The 14,237-nt window shown below is 41.3% G+C and overlaps 2 protein-coding genes across 9 annotated transcripts in view; one reads left to right on the forward strand and one right to left on the reverse strand.

Annotated features, from left to right (window-relative positions):
- Positions 1 to 13,425, forward strand: part of TMEM263 (transmembrane protein 263) — a 32,511-nt gene extending 19,086 nt beyond the window's left edge. The window contains exon 2 of the mRNA XM_045465425.1: positions 11,590 to 13,425. Coding sequence (XP_045321381.1) covers positions 11,817 to 12,359 — 543 coding nt within the window. The 5' untranslated portion in view covers positions 11,590 to 11,816 and the 3' untranslated portion in view covers positions 12,360 to 13,425. The remainder of the gene's footprint in view (positions 1 to 11,589) is intronic.
- On the reverse strand, positions 3,239 to 11,972 carry MTERF2 (mitochondrial transcription termination factor 2). Of its 8 annotated transcripts, none has more exons than XM_045465420.1 (4): positions 11,865 to 11,971; positions 10,647 to 10,760; positions 9,856 to 9,975; positions 3,239 to 4,709 (listed from the first exon to the last, which is right to left on the reverse strand). In XM_045465420.1, the coding sequence occupies exon 4, from the start codon at positions 4,650 to 4,652 to the stop codon at positions 3,495 to 3,497; it is 1,158 nt and encodes a 385-aa protein (XP_045321376.1). In that variant the 5' UTR covers positions 4,653 to 4,709; positions 9,856 to 9,975; positions 10,647 to 10,760; positions 11,865 to 11,971; the 3' UTR covers positions 3,239 to 3,494. The 8 variants fall into 8 exon arrangements, with proteins under 8 accessions (XP_045321376.1, XP_045321375.1, XP_045321379.1 ...); XM_045465419.1 differs by having other exon boundaries at positions 10,647 to 10,802; positions 11,865 to 11,953; XM_045465423.1 differs by lacking the exon at positions 10,647 to 10,760 and having other exon boundaries at positions 9,856 to 9,962; positions 11,865 to 11,972.
- Positions 13,426 to 14,237: the final 812 nt, after the last annotated feature.

Raw genomic sequence — 14,237 nt, forward strand, 5'->3', positions numbered from 1 at the left:
CAGCCTCTACATGGGATCCCTGTGCTCTCTACAATTTGGGACCTGATCTAGAAGTAGGGAGCACTTCACTCTGTCCTAAGTAACTGTGGAACCAACTTAGACCCTTCCCTGGACAGAAGAGACTCAGAGTTGGGAACCAGTTAGAGGAAGGTAGAAAATTGATTACTGGGTATCTACTTACAGCCCGGTGCTGGCCATACATTCTCAGATTTAATCAGTATGGGAGAAGTAGCTCTTATTTACAAATATGAAACAGGCTTTCAGTGTTGGTTGAAATTTCCCATTATCACTTTTGAATTCATGTAAGTCACAATTTCTCCAGCTTATGTCCAGAAACAGAAATGGGGCTACTCAGTAACTAGTCCTTCATTCTGCTGTTGGCATTCAGTGCTGACTATAGACACTTGATTTACCAGGCTAACTTGAGTTCCCTAGGAGTCTTATAATCCTATTTATTTTGGCAGCTAATTACATTTTGTCACAGAAGTGAATTTAGTGTAATTATAAACCGTTCAAAGGAAAGAATTTTGTTATTAGAACCTTTTTTCACAGAAGAAATAAAACTTGACTCTAGTGTCTATGTAAGGATGTCTCTCCTTGCTATATGGTTGATTTTGAATATTTAAAATTTTATTCATAGGAAGAGCTGAATAAGAATGCAATTAGGAAAAAGGCAGAAAGGTCCAAGGGCTAAAACTAATCAAACAGGATTTGGTCTAAGGGAAAATAAAGTCTGTGTACTGGAGGTTTTGCCGTGAATATGGATTTCTAAAAAAATTAATCTTGTCAGGGGCGCCTGCGTGCCTCAGTTGGTTGAGTGTTGACTCTGGACTTTGGCTTAGGTCATGATCCCGTGGTCATGGGATTGAGCCCAACGTCAGGCTCCTTGCCGAGCCTGGAGCCTGCTGAAGATTCTCTCTCTGCCTGTCTCCTGCTCTCTCAAAGTTATTAAAAAAAATGAATCTTGTCAAGTCAGAGTAAGCTACAAATATATTTTTGTAACTGCCTCTGGTTTTCCATGCCTGGACCCGAGCACCTAAATTTTGCTGATGTACTGACTAGGCTTTTTTAAAATGAATGGCCACCGAACTCTGCCAAACTTTCTTACAGACCTTCTTGTATGTTCATTGTCTTACTCCTCAAGATAACCATTTCACACCTTGTCTTTCCAGCCCTTCTGCAGTACTTCCCACCGGTTCTACTGCCCTCTGTAAAAAAGAGGCAACCTGACAGCACCTCTCCTCTCACACTACCCCCTCCATCAACCTGCCTACATCTGTTCCCATGTGGACCAGGACTATGATCTCTGCTCAGATCCACTCACTCCACTTTCACTTCCTGAAGGATATTAATCCTGCAGCTTTTCCATCTCTCCTCCATCTCTCTCCTGGGTCATATCCATCAGCATGTTCTGATATTTGGTTTCTTGAAAGAAAATTATGCCTCATCTTACAACTTCCATTTTCCTGCTTCCTTTTGCAGCAGCATTTGTTGAAAAACTTCATATAGTCCCTGCCTCTTACTCCTTTCCTATTCTCTCAACCCACTCTGGTTGCCTTCCTTTCTCAATGCACCAGTCACACTTGTTAGGGGCAACCAGTGATATCCTTTTTTGCCAAATCCATGGCCACTTAAAATCTGTAGCTTAGTTAACCGCTTCATGGCACTCGGTATTATTAACCTTGCCCTCTGTCCTTGGCAGACTTCTTTGTGCCATTCCAGGCACAACCAGCCAGTACTATAAATCTGTATCTCTGGGCAACCTCATTTAGAGTTGTAGCTTTAAATACCATAGATACTCAAATGACCCCAGAGTATTTATCTCTGGTCCTGACTTCTCACAGTTCCAACTGCCATTTGCCTGTTTGACATCTCAGATATCTAGTAGGTATCTCAAAATACAATAGAACTACTAAGGCAACCATATAATATATAATCAAAACTAGGACACTTTTGAGAATAAAAGATAAAGCTTACCATTGATAATTTTGTGAGGACAAGAACCAAACTAAACTCTTTCCAATGGTTTCCCATCACTCTTAGTGAGATCTTGTTCCTTAGATGGCATTGCGATGCTCTTCTTATCTGGCACTCAATCCTGGCGCGGCTTTTATTGGCTGCCATTCTTTTTCTTGAACCTTCCTGTGTAGGTCACCTAACCTTCGGGTAGGTGACTTAACCCTTTCTCTGCCTGCATCGCATCTATAGAACAGTAAATAGTGGTACTCAACTTTAAGGATTCTAAAGCACAGCATGCCTGGCTCTTAGTAGATGCTGCATAGAAATGTCTTTCACTATCCTAAGGAACCAAACAGATTTGGATGGTAAGGGTTACTTGCATTTGCTGAATGAATAAAAACATGGCCTGTATTTTTTATAGGTTTTTCATTACTTAAGGCCATGCACACATAGCACATAGATGTTTGAATGTCAGAGTCAACTGTTTGGTTGTCTATTTGTTACAGAGTTCAAGCTCCACAGATGAACGTGAGCCAGTCTTTATCTGGGTAATGTCTATCTTGGAACAAGATTTAGAAAGAGAAACTTGGAATACTAACTAAAATCAGTACCAACCGTGACACACTTTCCCTTTCAAAGAGCCAGACCTGGATTTTCAGAGTTTTCTAAAAAGTTGCTTACTTCAAATGTATGTAAGTTAGATCATTTCACATTTAAGGAATTTTACAATTTTTATAAAAATCCCTAAATTTGTTGTTAGTACTCCTTTGGCATGTCAGGTAAGGGCATGACTTTTTTTATGCCAACTCCTAAGCAATCCTTTTTCTGTTCATAGGTTTGAACAGAAGTCAGATCATAGTACATCTGGGCCCTGTCGCTTGGCAGGCAGGCTGCTCTAAGCTTATTTCCTCGTCTGTAAAACGGGGAAAGTAATGCACGTAAGAGTTCTCTGAGATGGTCAGTTTTAAGCTCACCACACAAATAAGCTCTATTCTTTTTGGATGAGAAATACTTTGTTCTCAAAGGCACTTGCTTATCCCAACCAAGAGATGAAATCAGCTTGCTCTTAAAAAAAATGTATTAGAAGTTTGCTTATTGTTTCACTTAACACTAATCTATAGAATTCAGACCACATTAGAGCGATGTTTCAGAGCTGGTGGTGAGGAAGAAGACGGAGTCTGCGTTCCAGATGAAATGTGCTATTTAAATAAAAATATATCCATACTTTGAATTAAGGGAGTGTACTTGTCAGTATCTTAGAAATGATTCACTCGCAGAGTATCACTCTGATGTGCCATTTACTAGTATAGGAGTTTTTGAAATAGCTCAAAGTCAAAATTACCAACTTTATTTAAAATAAATGCAGTTTATATCTTAAAATATAGCAAATGAGTCAGAGATTATCTACTCAGATGTAACTTGAGACAACTCAGAAGCTAAGCAGTTTCTTAAAATTACTAGTGCCTACAAACTGACTCCAGTCCCTGCTACTCGGCTTCACTCTGCAATGCTAGAAAGCAGCAGCAGTCTGCAAGTTACTCTTCAATGTTTAATGGTGCCACAGGGTTAAACAATGGCCTTCCTTTTTTGGCCTGAATTTTGCCGAAGTTAGCCTCAAATTCTTTTTTTGTTCCACTTAGATTTACCAGATGTCCATCCTTTATTCTATAGCCTAGGGAATTCAGTTTCTTTATCCTGTACTGTACTATCTGCGGTGTTAATTCAAGAACCATTGGCGTCTCTTTTATCTGAGCTATGGAAATTCCTTCTTTCAATAATCCCTGAATTCTCTCTTCCAAAACTGGAACAGAATAATATAAAATGGCAGGACATTTCAAAACTAATTGCTTCAGGTCATGATCTGTGCATTTAAAAACATTTTTAGAGAAGGAAATGCTGTTCTGTATACTTCTGGGGCAAAGGTGAAAAAGAAATCCTTTGAGTTTGGAGAGAAGCTGGAGAATATCAAAGTTTGTGAAACCTTGCTCCTGGAGAAATTCTAGTGTTTCCTTTATAGCTGCAGAAGAATTCAGCAAAATAAATGGGTTTTGGCTTAATAATTTCAGTAACCAAACTTTCACGTTGGCCTCGGAGCCACCTAAATTTAGGTAACTCTCTTGGAGAATACTTATCATTTGCTTATTTTTCTCAATAGGATTATGAAAAATATTAGATGCAGTTGTCAAAAACCTGCTAATGACCACATTTTTGAGTCCCAACTCTTGAAAGAACTGAATGTTCAGCTTCTGAGTTTCCTGGTCTGTAACCGTAAAGAAAGATTCTGGAAACTGTTCTATTAACTTGACTAACTCTTGCTCGTTTTTGCAGACCAACTGCCAGAGTTCTCTCTGGGTGTTAACAGCCGTTGGACTGCAGACAATTGCTTCTGGGCAGCGTTCCAAAATACTGGCTACAGCGGTTTCATTAGCACCTAGTTGTTGTAAAACATTTGCAATTTCTTCAACATAGGTTTCATCCTCAAAAAGTACCCATCCTTTTAGTCTGCGAATTTTCCTGATGTCGACTGAAAATTTATAGAGCTTTTCCACTGTTCTTTTATTTTCTTTGTTTGACTGATGATCATTTGTATAGGTGAAGCACGCTAGAAAGGGTCTGTATTTTGGAGCCGATAGCATCTTTCTGAAAGAACACAGCCTGCAGGGCTGGGATCTTATCAGCAACTTCCACAACATGCCTGCAACTATTGGCTAATTGCCACCGTCCTGGGACTCAGAAGGTACTTATTGCACCTGTAAGAAAGAAAATGCAGGTTTTAACATATGGAGCACAAATTGGGGCTGTCAGTAGTAAGCACAGAAATAACATGGATGTAAATTAGACAGGAAAACTGAATTTTGCCAAAGTTGACTTCAAACTTTTTGTGGAATATTACATATATCCTCTTAAATGTATAAAGTAACTAACATACCTCATCACAACTTAGACATCTTCTACACTATAAACATTGTGTGAGCTTTGCCACAACCTTGTGAAGTAGTTTCCATTTTATAGATTAGTAGTAAGGCCACAAACAGTTCAAAGATTCAAAGACCTCAAATGTCATTCTGATACAAATTCCCTTTTCTACAACTCGTTATGTTTTTCTTTAGGAGACATATTTTACTAATACATACACACACACACACAGCTTTTGGTTTTTTTTTTTTAACATTTTACATTTTCAAGTTTATGTTTAGCTGAAGCAAATACTTATGGGGGGGGAGTCATCTCTAATTTTATATTTTAGAGTAAATACTTTTGCTAAATAATTATTACCCAAAGTCATTGTATTGAAAATAATAAGTGTAAGCTTGTTTCGTCAGAATTATGTGAAAATCCTTTTCATAAACCTAAAATTAAAGTAAATCTTAGCTAGGCAAAATGAGAAACGCTGTGACTGCCCCAGTGGAGCAGTGGGCAGTCACACTAAGTGGAACGGGGTCCATACTTGCACAATAGTCTAACCAGCCGCCCCCACTTGACAGCTTTACGTACCTAGAGATGGCTACACTGTGCTTCCTGCGTTATCGACTTCCGTGCTATTTTCTTGTTATTCTCTGGTAATTAAAACATGCCTCGTTTACTGTTTGAACTTTCAGCACGTGAGAGTGGTTAAGTGTCACATCCCTGGCATAAAAGCATGTAGTGCTCAACTATTTAGCTAGTTAACAGCCTTCCTTATTATGTGTAGGTTTGAAGGAAAGTTGAAAAAAGCCATAATCCAATCCCGGATAGTTGTGAAAACTATTTAATAATGCCATTGCCACATATGCCAAGGACTTTTCACTTTCAAGCCTGTCCCAACTAATGCAAATAAATCACTATTCTCTAAGGAAAAATAACAAGTAACAATGTTCTCATTTTGGTTTCCCATTTGTAATAATAGCTCATTGTTAGTGTCCATGGTGTCTAAAATAACCGTAGGCGTAGTTTCTGTTTTACTTCGAGTGGTTCAACCAGTTTTTTTTTCTTTTTAATGTAATTCCTAATACTAGTTTCCTTTAGATGATTCCTAAAGAGCCAAGATACAAATATTAGGCTATTTTATAAAATTTCTAAGAGGACCATGGATTTTAACAGGAAGGAAGAGGGAGATACTGCATAATGATGGGCACATGGAGCCCCACACCCCACAATCTTGGGCCTCACATCTGTACCACATGCTGGAAGGAGCATGGACTCCGTGGCCAAGATGCCCATGTTCAGTCCTGGTTCTAATTTATGGGGTCATCTTGGGAAAGTTACTTAGCCTCAGATTAAGTATGTAAACAAGTAGTGACTAGAACAGTGTCTCACAGTAAATGTTCAATACTACTACAATGTACTACTACTCCTCAGGATCATCTGTAAAATGGAGACAACTTTAACTTGACATAAACTTTACAGGAATACCGTGAGGGTTCAAATGCATGTCCAGGACTATGCACAAAGCCTGGTACATAGTAAGTACTCAATAAATAGTAGCCATTACCAGGAAATATCTGGAGCTAAAATTCTTGTAGTAATAGGAGTTTAAATTGTATTTTAGACAGAAGTACATTATTTACAAAGAGTAAGTGAAAATTGTGAAAACTATTTTAAATGCTTCGGTCGTCCCAAGTGACAGTTTATAAAAGCAATACGTTCTCACTTCAGAGGATCTGCCCAACTCTGAAAAGAATAAGGAAGTGGAAAAAGTCACAACTCTACCACCTATAGACAACTGTTCATATCTGACATACATGTCTGTTTTTTTTTTTTTTCTGATTCTTGCACCCTTTATTATAATTTTGAACTACATACAAGCAAGGTTACCTGGTATATGAGAATTAGGGTGTAAGCTCAGCCTACAATTTGAAATTGTGAAGACTCAGAATTTTTCTTGAAAATGTCTTAAACCGGCACCACATTAAATACCAACATAATGTCTTCTAGGTAAGTCCAGTCCAGCAAGGGGTTCCTCAAGCACTGGAGCAGATCCCAGTGTTTGGCTAAGCACCAGATGAAATAGTTGGCTTAGTGTGGGGGTCACATTACACAAAATGACAGACTAAACACTAGCACCACATTGACCCCAGCAAGATGCTCCTGCCCAATGAGGCTGAGGGTAAAGCAGGCCGTCTCACACTTCCTGCTTACTCCAGGGTGAACTATCATGTGCTCAGGTGGGTTGTCTCATGATTAAAGCTGCCTGTCTTGCTCTTTCTTTCTCTCTGATGAGCAAACACAGTTGACGAAGAAAAGTGAACAGCACAAATGTTGTGAATCCTCTGTAATTAACACACATTTATATATACACAGTTTATTTATTCTTTTTTTTTATCCACTCTAAGTATCTAAACTTGGCATCAAAAACACTCTAAACATTTAAAATGAGCACATGACATATGGGATAGATATAATTTTGTGATTCATTCCCTAACATCAAGTATGCTATTATTTTCTTTTAGAATGAATTCCTAGGAATGGAATTATTGAAGAGGAGTATGTGAACATTTGAAAACCTAGGTTGTTACTTTATAATCCAGAACAAATGTCAGATGACCTTGTCACAAGCAGTATGACTGATTTTCTCATTAGTTTTAATTCTATTTTGTAAAAAATGAACACAACACTAATTTAACTTTGTTTTCTTGTATTAATGAGGCAGAGCTTAATGAATTATTTTGACCATCTATTTCCTTTAGTGAATTAGCTATTCCTGCCTTTAAAAAAATTTTTTTTAGTTTTTGTTTCTTTTTGAAAGAGAGAGAGAAAGAGAGACAGACATACAGACAGAATCTGAAACAGGCTCCAGGCTCTGAGCTGTCAGCACAGAGCCGGACATGGGGCTTGAACTGGTGAACTGAGAAATCATGACCGAAGCCGAAGTTGGACCCTTAACTGACTGACTCACCCAGGTGCCCCTATTCCAGCCTTTTTAAATAGCAATCTTTCTGCTTTTTAAAAATTGACTTACATAAACTCTTCATATATTAAAAAAATAATCCTCTTGTTTTTGGAAAGATTTTCTCCAGTTCACTTTTAGTTGTTGAAGGTACATTCCAGCATACCAAAATGGTTACTTTTTTTTTATTGTGCCAAGATATAAATTTTTCTCATTTAACCTTTTAAAAAAATTTACTTATTTGTTCAGAGAGAAAGTCAGAGTGTGCGCAAGCAGGGAAGGAGCAAAGGGAGAGAGAGAGAGAATCCACAGGCTTGATGCTCAGCATGGAGCTTGACGCAGGGCTCGATCCCATGACCCTGGAATCATTACCTGAACCAAAATCAAGAGTCGGGACACTCAACGGACAGAGTCACCCAGGCACCCCCCATTCTTACCATTTTTAAGTATACAATTCAGTGGCATGAAGTAAATCCACAATGTTGTACAACCACTACCATGATTTCCAGAACTTTCTCATCACCCCAAACACAAACTCTATTCCCATAAAACAGTAATTCCCCACTCCTTCCTCCTCTCAGCCCCCTTATAACTTCTATTCTACTTTTGGTCTCTAGGAATTTGCCTATCCTTGGTACTTCATATTAGTGGAGTCTTACAATATTTGTCCCATTGCATCTGGCTTGTGTCACTTAGCATAATGTCTTCAAGGTTCATACATAATATAGCATGTGTCAGAACAAAGTGGTTAATTTTAAGTGGTCGAAGGGTCATGGAAGTTTCCCTTGATGATTCCTACTGCTTTATGCACTACATGATGACAAAGATTCACCCATATGTCCTTCTTCTATATTTTTGTTTGATTTAAAAAAGACAGCTCCTTTAATTCACTTGAAATTTCTGTTATGAGCGGCAAGTCTAAACAGATTATCAACAGTTTGGCTATCTCCAAGCACTGTTTTTGAACAGTCCTTTCCTTCCCCATGATTTGTGAGGCCTCCTTTACTATACATTAAATGTAGCTTTGAGGCACCTGGGTGGCTCAGTTGGTTAAGCATCCAACTCTTGCTTTTGGCTCAAATCATCTCACAGTTTAGGAGATCGAGTCCCAAGTTGGGCTCTGCACTGACAGTGTGGAGCCTGCGTGGGACCCTCTCTCTTCCTCTCTCTGTCCCTCCCCAGTTCATGCTCTCTCTCCCCAAATAAATAAGCATTAAAAAAAAAATAAATGCAGCTTTTCATTCTACCTAGCTTCCATCCTCAATTCCCTATTATTTTGCAATTCCCTGAATAAGCCAGGAGGCTAATTTCTTTGCTGCATACTTGGCCCCCTCTGCCAGACCATTCTAAAACAATCTCTGGGGCAACTCACTCTTGCACATCCCCCACCAAGGATGTCAAATCTCCTCAGCTTGGACCTCTAGCTTCCCTCAACCCCTATTCTACTCTCAACCAATGCTCTTGCCTCTAATCTGTGCAAAGAAAGGAGAGCAACTCATCACACCAAACTTAAATCTTCTGGTATCTCCCCTCCGCTACAAGTATACCCTTCAGTATCCAGGGTAATCCCTGCTCCTGTACTGATCCCAACCTGTCCGGCCTGAGACATCCAGACCCTTTCTTCCTTGTAAAATCACTCTTTCAGTTGTCCTCCTCTCTGGGGCTCCCACCCTTCAATTCAAAGTCTCTTCTCACTGCCACTCCACCTAAAACCCTATTTTCTCTTACTCTCAGTTAATTCTCACAGATCTTTCTTTTCTCTCCATTTCCTCCCCTCCTCCCTACATAGATCCCAATAAAGACAATTTCCATGTGATTAGAGCCAATGAGCACTTTTAGTTCCTCTCTCTTTTGACCTCTGCAGCTTTCAGCACAGTTGACCATTCTCCACGAAATATTCTCTCACCTGATTTCCAGGACTCCCCATCCTCCCAGTTCTCCCCCTTCCTTCCTCCACTCTGACTTCCCTTTATCTGTCTCCTTTGCAGGCCCATCTTCAAGACTTGATTTAGACCCTCTCCCCTTCTTACCTTACAGTTTCTCCTTAGAGATCCTGTTTTCATCCAGGGCTTCAGTTAATCACTTGAGCTTCTCTCCAACCTCTCAAAATGTGATCTTGTCATGTCCCTGCAATAAACTTTTCAGTGGCACTTTAGGATAAAGACATAAAACAAAATAAAAATGCCTTATACCATGGCCTAAAAGGCCTCTCTGTCTGGTCTCTGTCACCACCTGAATCTGTGCCTGCACCTTCCCCAACCCCACCCCCCCCCCCCCCGCCCCCGGCCAAAAAAAAAAAAAAAAAATTCCACCAGTTCTTTTCAGTCACTGGTGCTCTACACGTTCACACCACAGGGTCTTTGAAGACTGAGAGCTGTTCCCCATGCCCAAAGTACCCCTGTCTACCCCTAGGTCTGTCACTTTCTTAGACCTCCTTGTTTCATAAACAGATGAAACCTCCTGCCCCCATTATAGGCTCTCACAGCACCAAGGACTGCTCCTTGGTGCCACTTGTCATTGTTGCAGCTGTTCATGTGTTGTTTCTGTCACCCTCCATGAGGGCAGAGACTGGTCATCACCATGTTCCAATGAATTGCTTCCCTACACTTCACTAGACTGGCATTTGCTGACTCTAAGAGGCTGGGCAGGTGGACCTTTGTGTGTGCTCTTCCACAGCACCCTGCTCTTGACCCTAACTCCTCTAAGTTCTTCACCCATTCAACCAGTTTTTTTCTTTTTCTCTTCTTTTTTTTTAAGCTCATGCTGTGTTGTTAGACATTACACTAGACACTAGCTCTTCTGCTAAAATGTTTCTTCATACCTTGGGATCACAAACAGCGCTGGAGAACCTGGTGAGAGCCACAGACTCTCTGCAAGCACTGGGAGGGCAAGGTCTGTGTGCCGTTCTGCTCTGTCTCTCGCACCCAGCAAAGAACTTGGTCCACAGGGGAACAAAATCAGTATTTGTTAACTGAAACTAAATGAACAAACCAAGTTGGTGAGGCATCCTAATGTGGTGGCTAAAACTATGATCTGTATGAGCTTAACTCCTGGTCATTAGTTGTGCTGCGACTTAAGGAAGTCATGTCACCTTTCTGTGCCTCAGTGGGGAGTGTCAGGAAAACGGGGACCCTACATCCTGGGTGACTGTGAAGACTAAATTGGGCTAATACCATAAACTACTTACAGAGTATTCAGAAAATGTATTAAGTTATCACAACAACCCATTTTAATTTTTTTTTAATGTTTATTTTTGAGAGACAGAGACAGAGAGACAGAGCATGAGTGGGGCAGGGGTAGACAGAGAGGGAGACACAGAATGCGAAGCAGGCTCCAGGCTCTGAGCTGTCAGCACGGAGCCCAATGCGGGACTCGAACTCATGAACTATGAGATCATGACCTGAGCCAAAGTCGGACGCTCAACCGACTGAGCCACCCAGGCGCCCCAACAACCCATTTTAAAGATGAAGAAACAGATGCAGGTAAAGTAACTTGCCCAGGGTTGCTCAGCTAACAAAGGGCAGGTCTTGGATTTAAACCCAACAACTTGGTTCTAGGGTACAGCTCTTTCCCTGTGCCCTACACAGTAATAATGCTCTTAGCAAATGTGTGTTAAGTCACAATGTGGGCTATTCTGAAGCATTTCTGAGGAGTGAAATGCACAATTTTCATCCTTAACAATCCCCTCTACAACACCAGTAATTTCAATTAAGTTCTACCGTTATAACATGTATGATCTGCTGACAGTTTCAAATTAACCCCAGTGCTTATAGGTAAAAACGAGGACCGAAGGAAAAGACTCTCGGGCAATAATCCACAGCCACACATCCATCTCGTGGGGCCCGCGCGTTTCCAGAGAAACTTCTGACCTACGGCGCCGAGGCATCCGCCCCCGCCAGGCAGACGGAGTTGGGCGACTGAACAGGAGACTGGTTTCGCCGTGCGCGGCCCAAGGTCCCCAGCCCCTGGGCCCGGCCAGTCGGCCCCTGCGATGCTGGTGGTGCTCACCCCCAGGGGCGGAGAAGGGGTTGGGACTCACCTGTCCGCTCCGTTGAAGACACAGTCGTCCCGGGTCTCTGGCTCCGTCCTTCCTCCCTCCCCCCAGCGAAGGTTTCCCTTGGTGGGCCGTCTTCCCCAGGCCTGGGAACAGGATCAAGGTCCCGAGACCAGGGTCCCAAGAAGCCTGCGAATTTCCCTCAGGAGTGCCACCCAGGCCACCAGCCCCTCTACCCACAGCCAATCACGAAGCAGGAGACCTGAGAGCACCCCCCCCCCCTCCGTCTCCAGACGTGAGCTCGCAGACGTATGTCCCCGGAGTCCCAACGCAACCAATCAGGGCGCAGGACACAGGTTACGTGACCCTACGCAAAGCGGGGCTGCGCGAGGAGGCCTGCCAGCGTGGGAATCAGCTTTCCTGGGAACAGAGCCAGGAGCCAGCAATTACTGCGTCTGTTTTCACACCCTTTCCTTACCAGCATTTAGGAAACGGGAGTTCCGGTCGTTTTGTCCCTTGAGGAATGTCACCAGCCCATAAGAAAAAATGTAGAATTCAGAAGCCGCTGCGTCTTTAAGCAATAGCCATTTAGAATTCCCAAAATAATTCCATAGGAAAGAACTAATTTATAAAAGAAATGTAGTCAAAACAAAACAACCCCCAAACCTCTTTGGAACATATCTAATCTCCCTGCTACCCCCCTCCCACCCGCCCCCAGTAGTCAGCGACTGTCTGATTCGTCTTTAAAAGCCTCTCTCCTGCTGCTTTCACCTGAACACTTGTTTTTTCCGACAAACTGTCCAGTTCCATTCTAATTATTACCTGTGATGCTCACCTTATAAACTAATTTCTCCTTAAAGCCAGTCTCAGTGTCCATCCCATTTATTCTCACATTTATCTATCAATCAACAAATATTTATGGTATGCCTATTAAGTGCCAAGCATGTGAAACCGCAGTGAGAAGACACCGGTGGACAAGACAAAGGGGGTTTTAAAAGTACATTCCCTGTCCTGATGGAGTTTACATGTTAGGACAGTGGAGGACAAAGACATTAACAACCGATAACATGATTAATCCCAAGTACAGTTAAATGTTTCCAAAGACAGGGTGCCCCCACCCTGCCTAGTTGTCCTATGCTCCTGTGTAGAGCTGGAGTCAGGAAAGCTGTGATTTTCCCAGGCTGGAGGTCTCTTCCTTCATGTGTTTCACAGCACACTGTGCACAGTTCTAACAGCCTGAACTCACACCACTGTAATTGTTCCAGACTGCCCTCTCGACTCGTGAACTCCTTGTGGATACTTAAGAATTTATTTTCCTATGAACAATATTTGGCACATGATAGGAACTCAGAAAATGCTAATTTGGGTCTACCCTTAATATTCACTTTGTGCTCAACAGGCTTTTTGAGAGGGACCAACATCTGCACCTTAAATTACACAGACTAGCAACAAGAATCCTAGCTCCTTCTCTCAGGATCATCTTTGGTCTCCAGGGTATTCTAGAATTAAATGAGTAGCTAATGTATATGATGAGGTCAGGGAGTGATTGTCCAGTAACCTTTCTTCCCCTGAGTTACCCTTAAATAAAAATCCTGTTACTCATGGCTTTATTGAACACTTTTTCCTGCGATATAAGGATTTGGGGTCCGGACCAAACAAAATGTTTCACTGCATTTAGGAAAAGGAATTGGAGTAGGTTACAGAGAAGAGAAGGAAGTCAAGGAATGTAGTAAACTCAAGCGCCTTACAACTGCATGCTGCAGTCACTGCTCAGGAGGGAGGGAGCAGATATGTACACTAGGGAGCTGGCAGCTTAGCTTGTACCAGGGTTCCACAGACTTGTGTAAGAAATGGTAATACCTATTACCCTGTGCATTGTAATCAAATCTTGAAACTGACCAAGTCAGCTCTGTCAACTGTAATAATAACTAAATGCTACCTGAAGTTTTTTCCATTCCAAATATTTAGTGAATTTCTAGGACAATACAACCAGGGGGGAAAAAAACAACAACACTTGGATGGAGAGACGGAGGAAAGAAGCCAGTATAATGCATATTACACACATACAAAAATTACAAACATGTTTGAAATTGTGGGGAGATCCTAAAGTTTCTAGTACTTAAGAGATGCATTAGAAATAATACTGTTACTGGTCTTTTATATCCCAAGTTACTAATTTATTTCAAGTGAATGTAAAAACAAAGACTTTATGTAGGTTCTTTCAAAAGCTTGGTTTCCTCAACTCATTTTTTCCAAGATGCTAGAACAGAACACGTTTGGTAATAAGATTTCAAGATATAATTTCTTGAATGAAGAAAAGGCCTTAAATCCCTCAGCCACAAGCAGGATTTTCAGAACACTAGCTCCTCTAGTTACGGGAAACCACTGCATTCAAACATCTACTCAACTGGAACACAC

The sequence above is a fragment of the Leopardus geoffroyi genome, chromosome B4 (assembly GCF_018350155.1).
Source record: "Leopardus geoffroyi isolate Oge1 chromosome B4, O.geoffroyi_Oge1_pat1.0, whole genome shotgun sequence".
NCBI classification, from domain to species: domain Eukaryota; kingdom Metazoa; phylum Chordata; class Mammalia; order Carnivora; family Felidae; genus Leopardus; species Leopardus geoffroyi.

Excerpts from the sequence above, each read along its gene's own strand:
- MTERF2 (XM_045465423.1), bottom strand. The coding sequence starts at position 4,652 with ATGTTGTGGAAGTTGCTGATAAGATCCCAGCCCTGCAGGCTGTGTTCT.